We start from the raw sequence: 17102 nt of genomic DNA on the forward strand, positions 1-17102 counted from the left end.
AACTGAAATCCATAATATCAAAATTGGCAATACGAGCAACAAGATTAGTAATGTAAGGACCAAGGATGAGTGGGTGATTGGATCGTATGACAATCTCGAAGGCTTGAACGAATAAAACCCTAAATTTACATTTCGAACGGTTAACATACACCAAAGAAAGAAAAGTTTAGTTTTACTAAAACTGCCAAAAAACCATTTCGAATGGAGTAATTGTAGGCTAAGAATCAATGTATGTAGTGCAATGTAGGGTTGTGGATATGGATATTCTTGTTCGAGCAAGGGTTGAAGGGCTGGTCGACTATGCCAATGAGTGCAACATATTCAAAATTCGTGTCAACTCCTGTGGTATCTCAATCAAAGCGGTTAGATAATCATGACTTGTGACATCCGTCACGAATCTCATGGCAATGTTAAATTCAGAAATAGACATGTTGAAATAATAGCCACAAACAAAATGAGATGACATCCAAAGATGCTATATTAATAAAACGATATTAAAAATGTGAACGTGGAATATAATTCAAAGACAAGATCATAAAACGTATCATACTTAATTTAAGAAAACATCGTCCAACCAATGGCATCAAAGTAAGCATAAACAACATCTCATATATTAAGGCTTTCCAAAGTTCGGGTTGAAATGAACGTACAAACGCAGAAAGGGCGATGACATATTGATTCAAAGCGAACCAATTGATCATTCTCAAAGTGCAAGTAACCCTTCAATCATTCCTCGGATGGAACAAAATAGGATTAGCCATGTTGACTGCGCTTAAGATTTTTTGAAGCCAGTGCGGGACTATCAGGAGGTGTTGTAATTTCGTTCGCGCTTGATGCATGAAACGAGGAGGAATGATACCTAGCATGAAATTGTGGAGAGGAATCATCATTGGGTTCTCCCAGGAAAAATCCAGTAGAGAAATTTTCTATAAAACCAAAATCGAGATGGTAAATTAGTAATGGTTGAATCGAAATGAGTGTAGAATTTATCTCGAGATGTTGTTATGACTCTGGAATTCATAGAGTGCGATGGAATGGCTGAACATATCGACCAAGAAGATAAAGAAGATGCCACGGTTGACATAAAGTGAAAGGAATGAGTGGGGGTGATTGGTAGCGTTTAATGCTCGTTTCGGGTTCAACGGGTTGATGTGCTAGAACGTGTTATCGACACCCACCACGATGAGGGGGAGGCGACAGCGTTGGGTCAGAGTCACTTGACACTTCCATAAAGTAATAGGCACGTGGGGTAGTATTTGGGATGAAATGGGATTTGTTTCAAAATTTCAAACAAATAGGGAGATTGGTCAGTCAAATATGTAGGGGATAAGGGGAAAATTCAATTTGGGCGACAAAAGATGATAAAATTGGGTGGGCTTTGTTAACATGTGTCGCGCCTCTCTTAGGTTTTGCTAATGTGTGCACTTCACTACTGGAGAGAAATTTACGCATTGTTGCTGGTATTTGGAGGGTCCGAAAATTCCCAAATTCGATTAAAAACACCGCTTTCAATCTCGTTTAAGTCTGAAAAATACCAGATTATCTGAAATATTAAAATAAAAATTAACATAAATAAAATACTCAATCAAATAAAATAATAAAAATCAAAAATCAAAAGAAAATGAAATTAGAAATGGGTTATCTCCCACAACCGCTTTGTTTAACGTCATTGAGCTCGACAACTTGAATCCGATTTTAGGTTCTTCCAAACTAATTTCTTCAAGTAATCAAATCAAAAAGTTCTGATAAAATGGTTTAAATCTCTGACCATTAACTGTAAATTGAACTCCTAAGCTATCTTCGACTTCGACTGCGCCATGAGGAAACACCTCAATTATTGTCAAAGGTCTAAGCTATTTCGATCTAAGTTTACCTGAAAAAAATTTTAAACTTAGAATTAAAGAGTATAACTTTGTCACCAATAGAAAAAGATTTAAAGGCAATTATATGATCGTGGAACTCCTTTGTCTTTTCTTTAAACATATGTGCGTTGTCGTAAGCATATTGAGGAATTTCCTCGAGCTCTTGGATTTGTAACTTGCGTGCTTCACCGACCGCATCCATCTTCATGTTGCATTGCTTAACTGCCTAATATGCATTATGTTTTTACTCGAGCAGTAAATGACATGGTTTTCTAAAGACAAGCCGGTATGGTGACATTCAGATGGGGTCTTTATAAGTGGTTCGATGTGCCCATATGGCATCGATTAACTTTAAACTCCATTCCTTGTGATCCGACTTAACTTTTTTTTTTCAGAATCACCTTAATCTCTCGATCGACACTTCTGCTTGTCTGTTCAGCTGAGGATGGTAGGTTGTGGAAATTCTTTGAGTAAGGCCATACTTTTTCATTAGTGTTTCAATGACTCGACTAATGCAATGAGTTCCTCTATCGCTTATAATCGCTCGCGGAGTTCCAATCCTGAAAATTTTTTAAGAAATTCAATAGTCGTTCTAGCATCATTGTTTCGGGTTGCCTTAACCTCAACCCATTTAGAGATGTAATCGACTGCAAGAATTAAATATTGATAACCGAAAGAAGAAACGAAGGGACCCATGTAGTTGACTCCCTAAACATCAAAGATTTCGCAAATATGAATTAGACTAAGAGGTATGTCGCTCCTTCAGCTCAGACTACCCACGAGCTGACATCGTTCACATGCTTTACAATATGCATAAGTGTCACAAAAAAGGTTAGCTAAAAAAATCTGTATTCAAGGATCTTGTGTGTGGTTTTCTTTGGTACGAAATGACCGCTGTAAGAATAAGAATAACAGAAAGTAAGAATGGAACTTACCTCACTTTCGTCTATGCATCGCCAAAGTACTTGATCCAAGTAGTGCTTTCATAGATACGAATTATCCTAAATATAAAATTTGGATTCCTATTTAATTCGCTTAATTTTGGCTCTCAGTAAATCAATCGGTAATTTACCATGTCTACGAACCAATGTGCTGATTTTTACGCAACCAACAAGCTATCCTACAAGAATTCTTCTCGGATCAGTGGATCGATTGTGGAGATCGGGAGTCGACTAAGATGATCTGTAACCAAATTTCATTTCCCCTTCTTGTCCTTAGTTTCTAAATTAAATTCATGAAGTAGCAAGATCTAGATAATTAGCCTTGGTTTCGCCTCTTTTTTGTTCATCAAGTACTTTAGCGCCGCATGATCAGAAAACAAAAGAATTTTAGTGCCATGTATATAGGATCTAAATTTTTCTAATGCAAAAATAATAAAAAATAATTCTTTTTTGTAGTTTAATAATTTGGTTTCTCTGAATCTAAAGTTCTTGATGTGTAGGTGATAACATGAGTTTCTTTGCCAATTCTTTGACTGAGATCAGCTCTAACACTCGTATATGAAGCATTGCACATGATTTTAAAAGGGAAATCCCAATTCAAAAGTTGAACAATCGATGTCGAGATGAGTTTTTCCTTCAAGTTATTAAACGCCTCCTTGAACTTCAGATTAAAATCGAAAGCCTTGTCCTTCTTCAGCAAACTACATAGAGGTTGTGCCACTTTAGCAAAATCTTTTATGAGCCTACGGTAGAATCATGCATGACTAAGAAAAGAGCAGACCTCCCTCACAGACATGGAGTACGAAAGTGAGCGTATAATATCAGTTTTTGCCTTATCTACCACAATACCATCGGAAGAAACAATATAGCTAAGAATTAGTTCTTTATTTACCATGAAATGACACTTTTCATAATTAAGAACTAAATTAAACTCAAGGCAATTTTAAGCACATTAGTTAAATTAAAAAGGCATTGATCGAAAGTGTTACCATAAACTGTAAAGTCATCTATAAATAACTAAATCCCTTTTTCAACATAGAAAAAATACTCAACATGTATCTTTTAAATGTAGTGGGTGTATTGTAGAGTCTGAAACACATGCGATGGTAGGCAAACATTCTAAAAGGACAAGTAAACGTCGTCTTTTCTTGATCTTCTGGTGCCACCGGGATTTGGAAAAAAACCTAAAAAATTGTCAAGACAACAATAATGAGATTTTCTATGTTGCATTGCTTAACTGCCCAATATGCATTATGTTTTTACTCGAACGGTAAATGACATGGTTTTCTAAAGACAAGCCGGTATGGTGACATTCATATGGGGTCTTTATAAGTGGTTCGATATGCCTATGTGGCATCGATTAACTTTAAACTCCATTCCTTGTAATCCGACTTAACTATTTTTTCAGAATCACCTTAATCTCTCGATTCAACACTTTCGCTTGTCCGTTCATATGAGGATGATAAGTTGTGGCAATTCTTTGAGTAACAACATACTTCTTCAGTAGTGTTTCAATGACTCGACTAATGCAATGAGTTCCTCTATCGCTTATAATCGCTCGCGGAGTTCCAATCCTGGAAAAAAAATTAAGGAATTCAATAGTCATTCTTGCATCATTGTTTCGGGTGGCCTTAGGCTCAACCCATTTAGAGATGTAATCGACTGCAAGAATTAAATATTGATAACCGAAAGAAGAAATGAAGGGACCAATGTAGTCGACTCCCCGAACATCAAAGATTTCACAAATATGAATTAGACTAAGAGGTAAGTCGCTCCTTCAGCTCAGACTACCCACGAGCTGACATCATTCACATGCTTTGCAATATGCATGAGAGTTATGAAAAAGGTTAGCCAAAAAAATCTGTATTGAAGGATCTTGTGTGTGGTTTTCTTTGGTCCGAAATGACCGCTGCAAGAATAAGAATAACAAAAAGTAAGAATGGAACTTACCTCACTTTTGTCGATGCATCAACAAAGTACTTGATCCAAGTAGTGCTTTTATAGATACGAATTATCCTAAATATAAAATTTTGATTCCTATTTAATTCGCTTAATTTTGGCTCTCAGTAAATCAATCGGAAACTTACCAGTGGCTAAATAATTTACCATGTCTACGAACCAATGTGGTGATTTTTACGCCAACATCAAGCTATCCTCCAAGAATTCTTCTTAGATCAGTGGATCAATTGTGGAGATCAGGAGTCGACTAAGATGATCTACAACCAAATTTCATTTCCCCTTCTTGTCCTTAGTTTCTAAATTAAATTCATGAAGTAGCAGGATCTAGATAATTAGCCTTGGTTTCGCCTCTATTTTGCTCATCAAGTACTTTAACGCCACATGATCAGAAAACACAAGAATTTTAGTGCCATGTAAATAGGATCTAAATTTTTCTAATGCAAAAATAATAAAAATTAATTCATTTTCATAGTTGAATAATTCCGTCGCTCTGAATCTAAAGTTCTTGATGCGTAGGTGATAACATGAGTTTCTTTGCCAATTCTTTGACTAAGATCAGCTCTAACACTCGTATATGAAGCATCACACATGATTTTAAAAGGGAAATCCCAATTCAGCGGTTGAACAATCAATGTCGAGATGAGTTTTTCCTTCAAGATATTAAACGCCTCCTTGCACTTCGGATTAAAATCGAAAGCCTTATCCTTATGCAACAAACTACATAGAGGTTGTGCCACTTTAGCAAAAGCTTTGATGAACCTACGGTAGAATCATGCATGACTAAGAAAAAAGCGGACCTCCCTCACAGACATGGAGTACGAAAGTGAGCGTATAATATCGGTTTTTGCCTTATCTACCACAATACTATCGGAAGAAACAATATGGCCAAGAATTAGTTCTTTATTTACCATGAAATGACACTTTTCATAATTAAGAACTAAATTAAACTCAAGGCAATTTTAAGCACATTAGTTAAATTAAAAATGCATTGATCGAAAGAGTTACCATAAACTGTGAAGTCATCTATAATTACCTAAATCCCTTTTTCAACATAGTCAGAAAAAATACTCAACATGCATCTTTTAAATGTAGTGGGTGCATTGTAGAGTCTGAAAGGCATGCGACGGTAGGCAAACATTCTAAAAGGACAAGTAAACGTCGTCTTTTCTTGATCTTCTGGTGCCACCGGGATTTGGAAAAAGCCTAAACAATTGCCAAGACAACAATAATGAGATTTTCCTACTTTCTTTTAATCATCTTATCTATAAAGTGAAGAAGGAAATGATTTTCCAAATCAATAACTCACCAAAGTCCCTGGTAATGGCGCCAATTTGACAAGCGTCGTTAAATGTCAAACAAATTCCTTTTCACAAAATAAATAAATTAAATAGGAATAAAATTAGTAACCAGAAGAAAAGAGTCGATCCGTATGGACTTTAAAGTTCTTGATATTGTGTTGCATTAGTTCTGAACCAGGTAAATTGTAACAAAAGAAACATAAACAAATGGGGGTTGGTGGAATATGAATTAAATAAAGAATTGAAATAAAGTGATGGAAAACAATTATAGGGAAAATAACCTTAAGCTTACCTTTGACTCAATTCACATTGATCATCGAAATAGATTTTACTCCGGGATTCATGTCAGTTACAGTCTACAAGGCCCAATCCTTGTAACTTGCTTTTCTCATTGGTAACCGATCTTACCAAGTTAACCTCCGAAATTCAGTCCTTGAATGGACTAACTGCGACTATCGCTGCAAGAAAAAATCATATTAAGTTTTGGAAAAGCCCGACTTGGATTATGTTGTCTTGCTGAGAATTGAATCCGCTCTCAGTTTCCCTTAGCGTACTGTCGCTAAGTGTTTTCAAAGGAACTCGAATATGCCATAGGTTGATCCTTTCTCCCAGCTTTAAATCAAAACGACATCCAAACCAACGTCAACTTTTTAATATGAAAGCGTTCTGATTTTTAGAGGAAAGGTCGATTGTCAATCCTAGTTTGCAAAAAACTGATAATGTTACTCGAAGGGTTTTAAGTACTTTTCAATTCTCACCTTTGGAATTTAGTCATTGATAGCTCTCGGCTAATAAGAAAATTACATAAGCATGATAGAAATCATACTTAGTATATTTTGATAAAAACAATAAAGCTTAAAGTGAAGAAAGAAAAATGAAGAAGAAAAGAAAACTAGTTTATAAAATTAAAAAATTAAAAAGAAAATGTAAAATTCAAGATATCTAAGTCATACCCCTAAGGAGGGTATTTATAGGTTTCCAAATCCCTAAAATAGTAAAGAAATTCCAATACAAAATAATCCTAAAGATAATTTCAAGTGTTTTTAAATTCAAACTTAAAACTAAATTTCCTAAAATATCTCCTTGGATTGTGCTTACTAGGTTGCTTCCAGAATCTTCATAATGCTGACTAGACCTTCTAGAAACTGTCACGTCAGACCGCTTCGTGCCTAGTGTCGTGCCCATATCTTCGACTGCGATCAGATAATAAGAAATGCAAAAAATTCCCTTTTACTATTGATTCTAGAAAACAAATCCATGCACGAAAATAAACACAACATAACCAAATCAGTAGTGATAAATTGCTAACGCAGGAAAATTAATATGTAAATAGTATCAATCTATAACACTAATCACTTATGTAACTGAGGGGTGAACTCGATATAGTTGTATGTGCATTTGAACTTATGATATACCTATATACGTATCAATAGATCTATATTCTAATCATTCAAATATTAGCACTAAATTGGTTAAAGATATGAAAATTCCATTATAATTGACTTTGTATAAAGTTATAATGATCAATCATATAAGATAAAGTGCTATAATTATTAGAATTCGTAGATAGTCTTATAGTGAATCAAGGAATAAATTTTTCAACTGACTTGATGAAATTTCTTTTTGATGATTTTGAAATGTGTTGAGTATAGATTGGCTATATGTTTATCATGTTACAATGGATAGTCGCTTAAAGCGATTAAATCTTAAAGGATTGGAAAAATATAAAAATCGTTGTTATAGGTAAAGGATCAAATTATTTGAGAAATGTGTCTCAACAATAACTTGACTTGAATAACTCAAAATTGAAAAAAAAAATTAAGAGTCGAGTCAAGTTTTAGTCTCATCTAATCGGTAATGCATAATGCTAAACAGTACCAAGAAAAAAAGACACGTTAATTTTTTTAATAAAAGGAGGCCAAAGGCCAATACAGTAACTAATGTCTTAGGAAATGGGGACCACGCAGGTCCCTATGCATGCAGTCGGCATATGAAGAGGAGGAACCGAGATGAATTCAGTGGAGCTATCGGGATTCAGGTTCATTTAGCAATGGAGTCGAAAACAAATTTTGCTTCTCGATGGAGAAGGGTGAAGTCCACTATCCAAGATTTGGAGGCCATGTTTGCAATTTATATGTTAACTTTGAACAAAAATCCTCAACACCTCTGAGAGTCTCTTTCTGTACCCACTAATAACATTTTGACACATGTTACTTTAATTTTATGGCAGCACATGTATATTTCTAAAAAATTACTTTCCTTTTTACTTCATCTTCTACATTTTCTCTTTTAATTACGAAGCTTAAAACAAATTCAGAATTTTCAGGTTTATTAATAAGAAAAAGGTTCTCGCAGCAGATTTTAGTGTACCCCAACTAATACATAATCTTCTCGTTCTTTCTGCAATATTAATATCTAATCCTCATTTTTCAATTCAATAAAATAAAGCCACACCTTTGATTTTTATATTGTTATTGTTACGATTTTTGTATTGTTATTGTTACCTTAGCAATTGATATTGACAAAGAACAAGCAGCTTCAGACAATATTTTCATACAAATACTAAAAACAAACTTTTACTTTCCATGGAAAATAAGAAATAAAGTCAAAGGGAGTAGCCGTGTCATTTTTTATGAACCAAATATGGACTTATCTTTTCAGTTTACTTAATCAAAACGATATCTATATATACACGCCAATGCAAACCCTTATATTCATGTATATAGAACTAAATTTGCAGATTTGGGAGAGGAGAATGACAATTATGAAGATTATTTTGAGATCCATCGTCTTGAGTTGTTTAAAGGGTGTTTTGAAAACGAAACGCAAGTAGAAGAAAAACATTCAAATCAAAAAATGGCAACACAGAGCTTTTCATCGACTCATTTTCCAGGTCGAGGTGGGTTTAGAAAGGTTTATGTATGTGTATATTTTCGGAAGCCTTTCAGTTAAAGTAGAATGTAGAAGTTCAAGAAAATCAAGAAAGTATTCAACATCACAATTTTATAATTTAGCCTGATGTACTAACACTAACTTTCTGATTTGGACTTTGGGCATTGCATGGGCAAGGCAATATTCGTTAATTAGATAAAGCACCATATTTTTTTTATTATGATCTAATAATTATAAGATAATATATGTTTATAAATATTTTTAATTATTAATAATACATGTTATTTTACAAACACAAATATTCAAACTAAAAACTTCAAAGAAAACAACATTCTCTTTAATTGTAGAGCAATTTTTAAATTAAGATCAAACACCATATCCAATGCAGCATTGAAAAGTTCATGTAAATATAGTTAAAATAACCCTTTAAATTACCAAACAACACTCTTACAAATTGTAACCCCCTCCCCCCTTTCATTCATTTCAATTATCGTAAGTTTTGCACTCATCAGTCTCCAGGTTGTCTTTGCAGTAATTCTCCAGAGGATCGTTGTCTTTCATCCTGTCCCTGGCGTGGCTGGCTACTGCACTCAGCTCTTCCACCTCATCCCAAGCCGCCACGCAGTCTCCGCTCGCCGGATCACCGGAGCACTCTTCCGCTTCCTTGATGCCCTGCACCACCTTCTCTGATATGCTATCAGAGGCAGGGCCGGTCCAATGAGTTTTAATGCCCTGTGCGAGATAATAATTTTATGCCCCTATACTTGTACCGTATAATAGATAAAACATAAATAATTTTTATAAGGATAGGAAATAAAAAGAAAGTTGCATAAGAAGAATCCATACTCTAACTAAATTTCCTTTTTTAATCATACAATCTTCACCTTCACACGATTTCTTTTCTCAACCTCTTCCATAACACACTTTTTCAAATAGGTACTCTTCAGTAATGAACGCTGACCAAGTCCAAGCAATGCTCAAACTTGATTATAGGTAACAATTTGGTTATCATAATCGTAGGATTATCACATATGTTGACTTTGCTCACAACAATGTCACCTCGAGCAATTACATCATAATTTTTTAGAACGATGGAGAAACATATAAATATCGTTGTGTGATTGGTGAAATGGGGAGATATAACATTTCAACTCTTAGGGATATTGCGTTCTCTGAAAATTTATACATTCATGCATATAATAATTGGTAATAAAAAGCCAAATCCTTTGATAATTATTGAAACTTATCAAATTAAAATATAATTATTATTATATAGTTCAATTGTTATGGTATGAATTATTCATTTGTTTTTGAAATTGTAACTATAATTTATTTATTTATAGTTCATTTATTTATTTATTTATCTAAACAAAATTATGAATAATAAAATTTAATAATTTTAATATTAATATTAATTGTATTTTCAAATCAATACAAATTTTAAATTAAAATTTATGTTTTCGATTTATTTTGAACTATTTTAAGATGAACTGTAATCGTTTACCGATTAATTTTAAATCAAGTTACATGTTAATGAAGAAATCATTTATTTATGCTTTTTATGTTGAACTGGTCTTCCAGCATTTTTCTTTCAAATAGAAAAATAGGCGGCTGATATGTTTGTGCATGAGGATGGTTGTATGGTGAACAACAGAAACTCGTGGGAGCCATGTATGAACTGTACCTAGGGATGATTGGGCCTAGGATGTGTTAGTGGCTGCTGATGGAGAGTTTTCACAACCTAAGCAAGTGTTGAATAGATGGGGTGGGGTCCAAAACTCAGGGGATAGTGGATCGGGCCAAAAAAAGACCTTTCGAAGATATAATGGATATGGATCTTGTAGTTGAAAATAAAGAAGGGAAGGTTGACTTCACTGCAGGTGGCCTTAATGGTGAAAACTGACGCCCTTACGTGTTGTCCTGGGCTGTCGCCCACATATGTATTGAGTCAATCCTGATCAAAGGTAGCTCTCACAAGTAGAATCACCTACATCAGGTATGAACATATAATTTTAAATTAGGGATGAGTTTTTAAATTTTAGAAAAAATAAATTTATAAAAACTTTGGAGAGAAACAAATTATTGATAGAAAATGCACATAAAAAATTTAAGATGTAGAAGAACTAAAAAATTATAGAGAGACGGTTGTTCCCCTTCCTTTCGGTCTATTCCTACCTGCATCCGTCTACACCCCAAAGGGGTTATTCTTTTCCATGACTGGTTCTTCTGGTTAAGGTATGGAACCTTGGTGGAATCTGGTAGGTTGGCTGCGATCCTTGGGGTTAGGAGGTTAAAACTAAACAGAGTTGCCATTGTTGTTCTGGTTTTCTCTGTTAAGAGTGGAAAGGGTGAGCTTCCATAGATTTCTTATCACCTTGGAACCAATAAAATATTTCCACGTTCCACACATATGTTGAGTTATTTAATGGAATATTAAATTTTAACATTAATCTTAAATTAGTTATAAAGTTAACTGCATCACGTATGAATCTTATTTTAAATTTTAAACTTTTAAATATTTTACTTTCATCCCTAAAATATGACTATCATTCTAAATTATTCCACAATCTTTTGAACATTTTGATTTCATCCCCAAACAATGATCTTTATTCTAAATTGATCCATAAACTTTTTGAACATTTGAATTTCATCCCAAACTATACATATATATCAGTCACATCCCTTTGTTAATAAAATCATTACGACAAGTTATTTATTATTTGTTTGAATAAAAATCAAAGTTTATGTTAAACTACAATTGTAACTAATTATATATTTGGATGAATTTGAGGATGAAATTAGAATATAAAAAAGTTTGAGAATCTATTTAGAAAGTTGTAGTTTAATGATGAAATTAGAACATTCAAAAGTTACATTAATTTAAAATAAAAGTTATAGTTTATGGATGAAATTGGAATATTCAAAAGTTTAAGGATTAGTTTAAAATAAAAGTTATAATTTGGAGATAATATGATGAAATTATCTCTATTAAATTATTTTAAAAATAAAAGTATTATGTGCAAATAATCAAACTTAATGAATGTTTTAAGTGAATGAACTTTTGTCTGTCATCAGTAAAATTTTTAAAAGTGTTTGTATTTATTTATTTATTTATTTTAATTATACAAATATATTCAATATCTACAAACATAATTAAAAATAAGTCATCAACTACAAAAAAAACAAAAAAAAAAAACAAAAATATTTAATATTATTTATAAAAATAACATATGCTAATAGTTATAATAGTTTTAGAGTAAACAATGTTTTAAGTCCCTCAATTTAGTATTTATTTTTATTTTGGTGATTCAACATTAAAAGTTTTCAATTTTATCTTTAAACTTCCAAATTTTGTTTGTTTTGACCCTTTAACCATTAAATTTCTAACATCAACACAAAATATTGCATTTTGGGACTTTACGTATGAATTGTTTTTCAAATTTTATATTTTTTCTTTTTCATGGTCAAAATATTTTTTTCACCGTTGTTTGACCACTACTAACCATCATTTATGACATTATTGTTACCAAAATATTTCCCTTTTTCCCTTTAATATTTTTAAATTGGAAAAATTCAGGTCAAATCTTCAATACTATTTTGGTCCAATCTATAATAACATCAACAAGATATATATATCTTGAACCTCCTCACCTTTCAAATTTCTTTTGGATTTGAAAGAAAATACTTTAGTGCTAAATATGATAAATAAAAAAGTAAAACAAATCTAGATTTAATATGAAAATATTAAGAGAATTTTTTGTATAAATTTATCAAAAACAAATAACGACTTAACTCTAGTGTGATGTCATAACGAATGGAATTTAAAAGTTAAAATTATTGATAATAAACAAACAACTAATTATAAACGATGATGTTCAAAGCAAAACATAATTCATTCATGATCCGCTCGTTTAATAAATGATTCCTTCAAAATTAATAGCAGATCCACGTATATTTTAAGGCAATTTGTGTCCATCTTAAAACCTGATTTATTGTACAAACTAACTTATTTAAGTGATTAAAGGGATCAGTGATATTCTTATAGATCACGAGTTCGAGCACCAACAGTTGCAGTAGGGTAATTGAACATTCATTGTCAAATGGTTGAGAATATTTAAAACAAATACTACTTTGTAATTGTTGACACTCGTTTTTGCCTGGAATTTATTATTATTATTATTATTATTATTATTATTATTATTATTATTATTATTATTATTATTATTATTATTGTTGTTGTTGTTGTTGTTGTTGTTGTTGTTGTTTTTATTGTTTTCAAGTTACAAAGTTGGCCCAAATGCCATCAATTACAAAGGACCCATTTGCATGTGCCCATTTTTTGTTCAAGCCCAACAAATACAACCTCAAGCCCATTTAGTTGCCAACCCACCAGGGAACTAGCCCACTACAATGAACCACTGGTTCAGACATGGTTACAGCTGACCCAAACCCAATTAGGGTTTTATCTCAGCTTCAACCGCCTCCAGTCTCTAGCCGTTGGATATGGATCCATCCAACGATCCAGTTCACCCAAAAGTTACGGTTATCTTAGCTGCCGCCGCCATCCAACAAAGATCGACAGTCCAGCTGGCGCATGTAACGTACACACTTCACCCCTCGGCTTCTCTTGACGCGTGAGCTACTATCGATAAGCTGAGTCACCCTATTTCAGTCAAATCATCCCATGTTTCAAATCATGTCACAAATCCAAACAAATCCAAAACAAATCTATTAAAAATATTAAGTACTAAAATCGATCCCAAAAATCCAGGATCCCAACAACTGAGACATCATCATGCCCTATCATTATAGCCTCAACCAGACAAACAACCTTTTTTTCTTTAATAACCTAGCAAATTCAAATAGGAGGAAGGATTCAAACAATAAAAAAAGAGGATATTTTTCTTCCACAAAAAAGAAAAAAAGAAAACTGAGAGGATAGGAGAATGCTCACATACCTCAACACTCGCTGATCATATTGAGGGCCGCTAGAGTCAAAGAAACTAAAGAGAAGGCTTCATATGGTGGTCTTCTTTTTCCTCCCCGTCGTCGACTAGTGGTGGTCGACGTCAATCAATGACGACTACACGAATGAATCTCTCCCTTTTATCTCTAAGTAAGAAGAGGAAGAGAGAAAAGGAGTAGATGATATATTGGGCTTATGAACCCTAAAAGAAGACTTTATAACCCAAATGAAACAACACCATTTTGGCCTACCTTAACCCGCGTGTTATGGTCTTTTGTGGTTAATAGCACATTTTGTCCCTGTAGTTTGTAAGCTTTCAATTTTTACCATTGAATCAAACTTTTCAGCACTTTGTCTATATATGTGCTTTGACTCAGACCTAGAAGTTGTCTTGATCTATCTCTATAGATCTTAACTCCTAAGATATACGATGCCTCACCTAAATCTTTCATAGAAAAACAACTATCTAACCAAGTCTTCGCATACTGTAAAGTAGGTATATCATTTCCTATGATGAGTATGTCATCTATATACAAGATTAGGAAATGAACAATTCTCCCACTAGTCTTATTATAAACACAAGGCTCATCTTCATTTCTGATAAAACTAAATTCTTTGTTTGCATCATTGAAACGAAGATTCCAGCTTCGAGAAGCTTCTTTTAGTCCATAAATAGACCTTTGTAGCTTACAAACATTTCCTGTATTTCCTGGAGTGACAATACATTATGGTTGTTTCGTATACATATCCACTTTGAGTTTTCCATTAAGGAAAACCGTTTTAATGTCCATTTGCCAGATTTCATAATCATGAAATGCAACTTTTGCGAGCAATATCTGGATAGACTTAAACATAGCTACAGGGGAAAATGTTTCGTCATAGTTTATACCATGAACTTGTCAAAAACCTTTAGCGACTAATCGCCCCTTGTATGTTTCTACATTACAATCCATGTCAATTTTCTTATTGAAAACCAATTTACACTCTATAGGTTTGACCCCTTCAGGTGGTTCAACCAAAGTTCACACTTGGTTTATTGACATGGAATCCATCTCAGATCTCATGGCTTCAAGCAATTTCTCAGAGTCTGGGTTAGACACTACGTTGTGATAAGTTCTAGGCTCATCTGGATCCATAAGAAGAACATCTCCATGTGTGGTAATGAGAAAACCAAATCTTTCAGGTGCATGGCGTTCTCTTGTGGGTCTGCGCAGTGATTGTGTTTCTAAATCTATTGATTACTCCTCAACAACTTGTGAAACATGCTCAATTTTAGGTTCATTTATATGTTGTCCTTGAAATTCTCTAAGTCAATATTTCCACCATCCTTTTCTTTGAGAGAAATAATCTTTTGAGAAAGAATCTCGTTCCAGCAACAAAAACTTTGTTCTCGTCAGGGTTAAAGAAATAATATCCCTTAGTTTTTTTAGGATATCCAACAAATATACACTTATGAGGTTCATGTTCAAGATTTGTAGACATCTAATGTTTGATAAAAGCTTCACAACCCTAAATCTTCATAAAAAACATACTAGGACGCTTCCCAGTTCATATCTGATATGACGTCTTTTGAATCGATTTAGATGGAACACGATTTAGTGTGAAAGCGATTGTTTTAAGTGTATGTCCCCAAAAAGAAGTTGAAAGGTCACTATGACTCATCATTGATCGAACCATGTCTAGCAATGTTCTATTCATCCTCTCGAAAAATCCATTCCACTATGGTGTACCAGTTGGCGTAAGTTGTGAGACAATCCCACATTCTTCTAGGAGCTCATCAAACTCTATGCTCAAGTATTACCCACCTCGATCGGATCAAAGTTCCTTAATACTCTTGCCTAATTGATTATCAACTTCATTTTAAACTCTTTGAAATTTTCAAGAGTTTTAGATTTATGGCGCATAAGATAAATATACCCATATCGACTGAAGTCATCAATAAACGTAATAAAGTATTGGAATCCACCTCTAGCTTATGTACTTATTGTCCCACATACATCACTATGTATTAATCCCAATAAACCACTTGCTCTTTCACCTTTACTATTAAACGGTACCTTAGTCATTTTTCCTAATAATCAAGATTCACATACATCCAATTGTTCGAAAACAAATAAGTCTAAGAATCCATCCTTATGGAACTTTGATATGCGTTTCTCACTTATATGGCCTATATGATAGTGCCAAAAATAAGTTTGATTTGAGTCATTTGTTATTGATATTTTAGTATTTATTTTTATATGGTATTTTCTTGATTTAAAATATAGAGACCGTTAATCAACTGTGTTGAACCATAAAAACATTATCGAGATAAAAAGAACAACAATTATTCTTAATAATACTCTCAAAACAAATCTTGTCCAAGCAAGAAATAAAAATAATGTTCTTAGTCAAACTGGGCACAAAATAACAATCTTCTAAATAAAAATCAAGTCCACTAAGAAAAGATAAAGCATATGTTCCTATAGCTAATGCAACAACTCTTGCTCAATTTCCAACTCGTAGGTCCACGTCTCCCTTAGCCATATTCCTTATCTTTTGTAGTCCCTGTACTGAAGTACAAATGTTGACAAATTAACATTAATAACATAAATACTTGAAACAAACGTTCAGTTTGCTTTTGCCTTCTTGACCTATTCAAGGTAAATGGGGCAGTTTCTTTTCCAGTGTCTGGTCTTGTCGAAATGAAAATATTTTCCTTCCTTGCTAACTCCCCCTTTGGGTTTCAATGCATCCTTTCATTTGGGCTTGACTTGCCATTACTCTTAGGCTTGGCCACTTTCTTGTTATTTCCCTTTCCTTTGTACTTGAGGATCATCAGAATGGGCTTAGGTCCACCCTTTTTCGTGTTACTTCCAATAGTTCGTAACATGTGTAGTAACCGTGGCAAAGTCTTATTAATTTCATTAATATTGAAATTAATGACAAATTGGTTAAAGCTATCTAGTAACGTTTGTAGGATAACATCTGTAGCCAATTCATCTTTGAGAGAAAATCCTAACTTTTCCAATGTTTGGATGTAGCCCATCATCTTGATGACATGAGCTCCTACAGGAGGTCCCTCTGTCATTTTACATTGAATCAGAGCTTTAGAGGTCTCATAGCTCTCTTGACGTTCTTTCCCCTCATATATTTCTTTCAGATTTTGAATCATCTCACATGCAACTATGTCCTCATGTTGCTT

General features: G+C 33.5%; 1 protein-coding gene across 1 annotated transcript; it reads right to left on the reverse strand.

The window, feature by feature from the left end:
* Positions 1–9168: 9168 nt before the first annotated feature.
* LOC120147792 (calvin cycle protein CP12-1, chloroplastic-like) lies at positions 9169–11288 on the reverse strand. Its single transcript, XM_039161088.1, has 3 exons — positions 11128–11288; positions 9435–9684; positions 9169–9213 (listed from the first exon to the last, which is right to left on the reverse strand). Exons 1-2 carry the CDS (start codon positions 11263–11265, stop codon positions 9436–9438), a joined length of 387 nt encoding a protein of 128 aa, XP_039017019.1. The 5' UTR covers positions 11266–11288; the 3' UTR covers positions 9169–9213; position 9435.
* Positions 11289–17102: the final 5814 nt, after the last annotated feature.

Source organism: Hibiscus syriacus, unplaced genomic scaffold, assembly GCF_006381635.1.
Source record: "Hibiscus syriacus cultivar Baekdansim isolate YM2019G1 unplaced genomic scaffold, ASM638163v2 tig00110943_pilon, whole genome shotgun sequence".
NCBI classification, from domain to species: Eukaryota; Viridiplantae; Streptophyta; class Magnoliopsida; order Malvales; family Malvaceae; genus Hibiscus; species Hibiscus syriacus.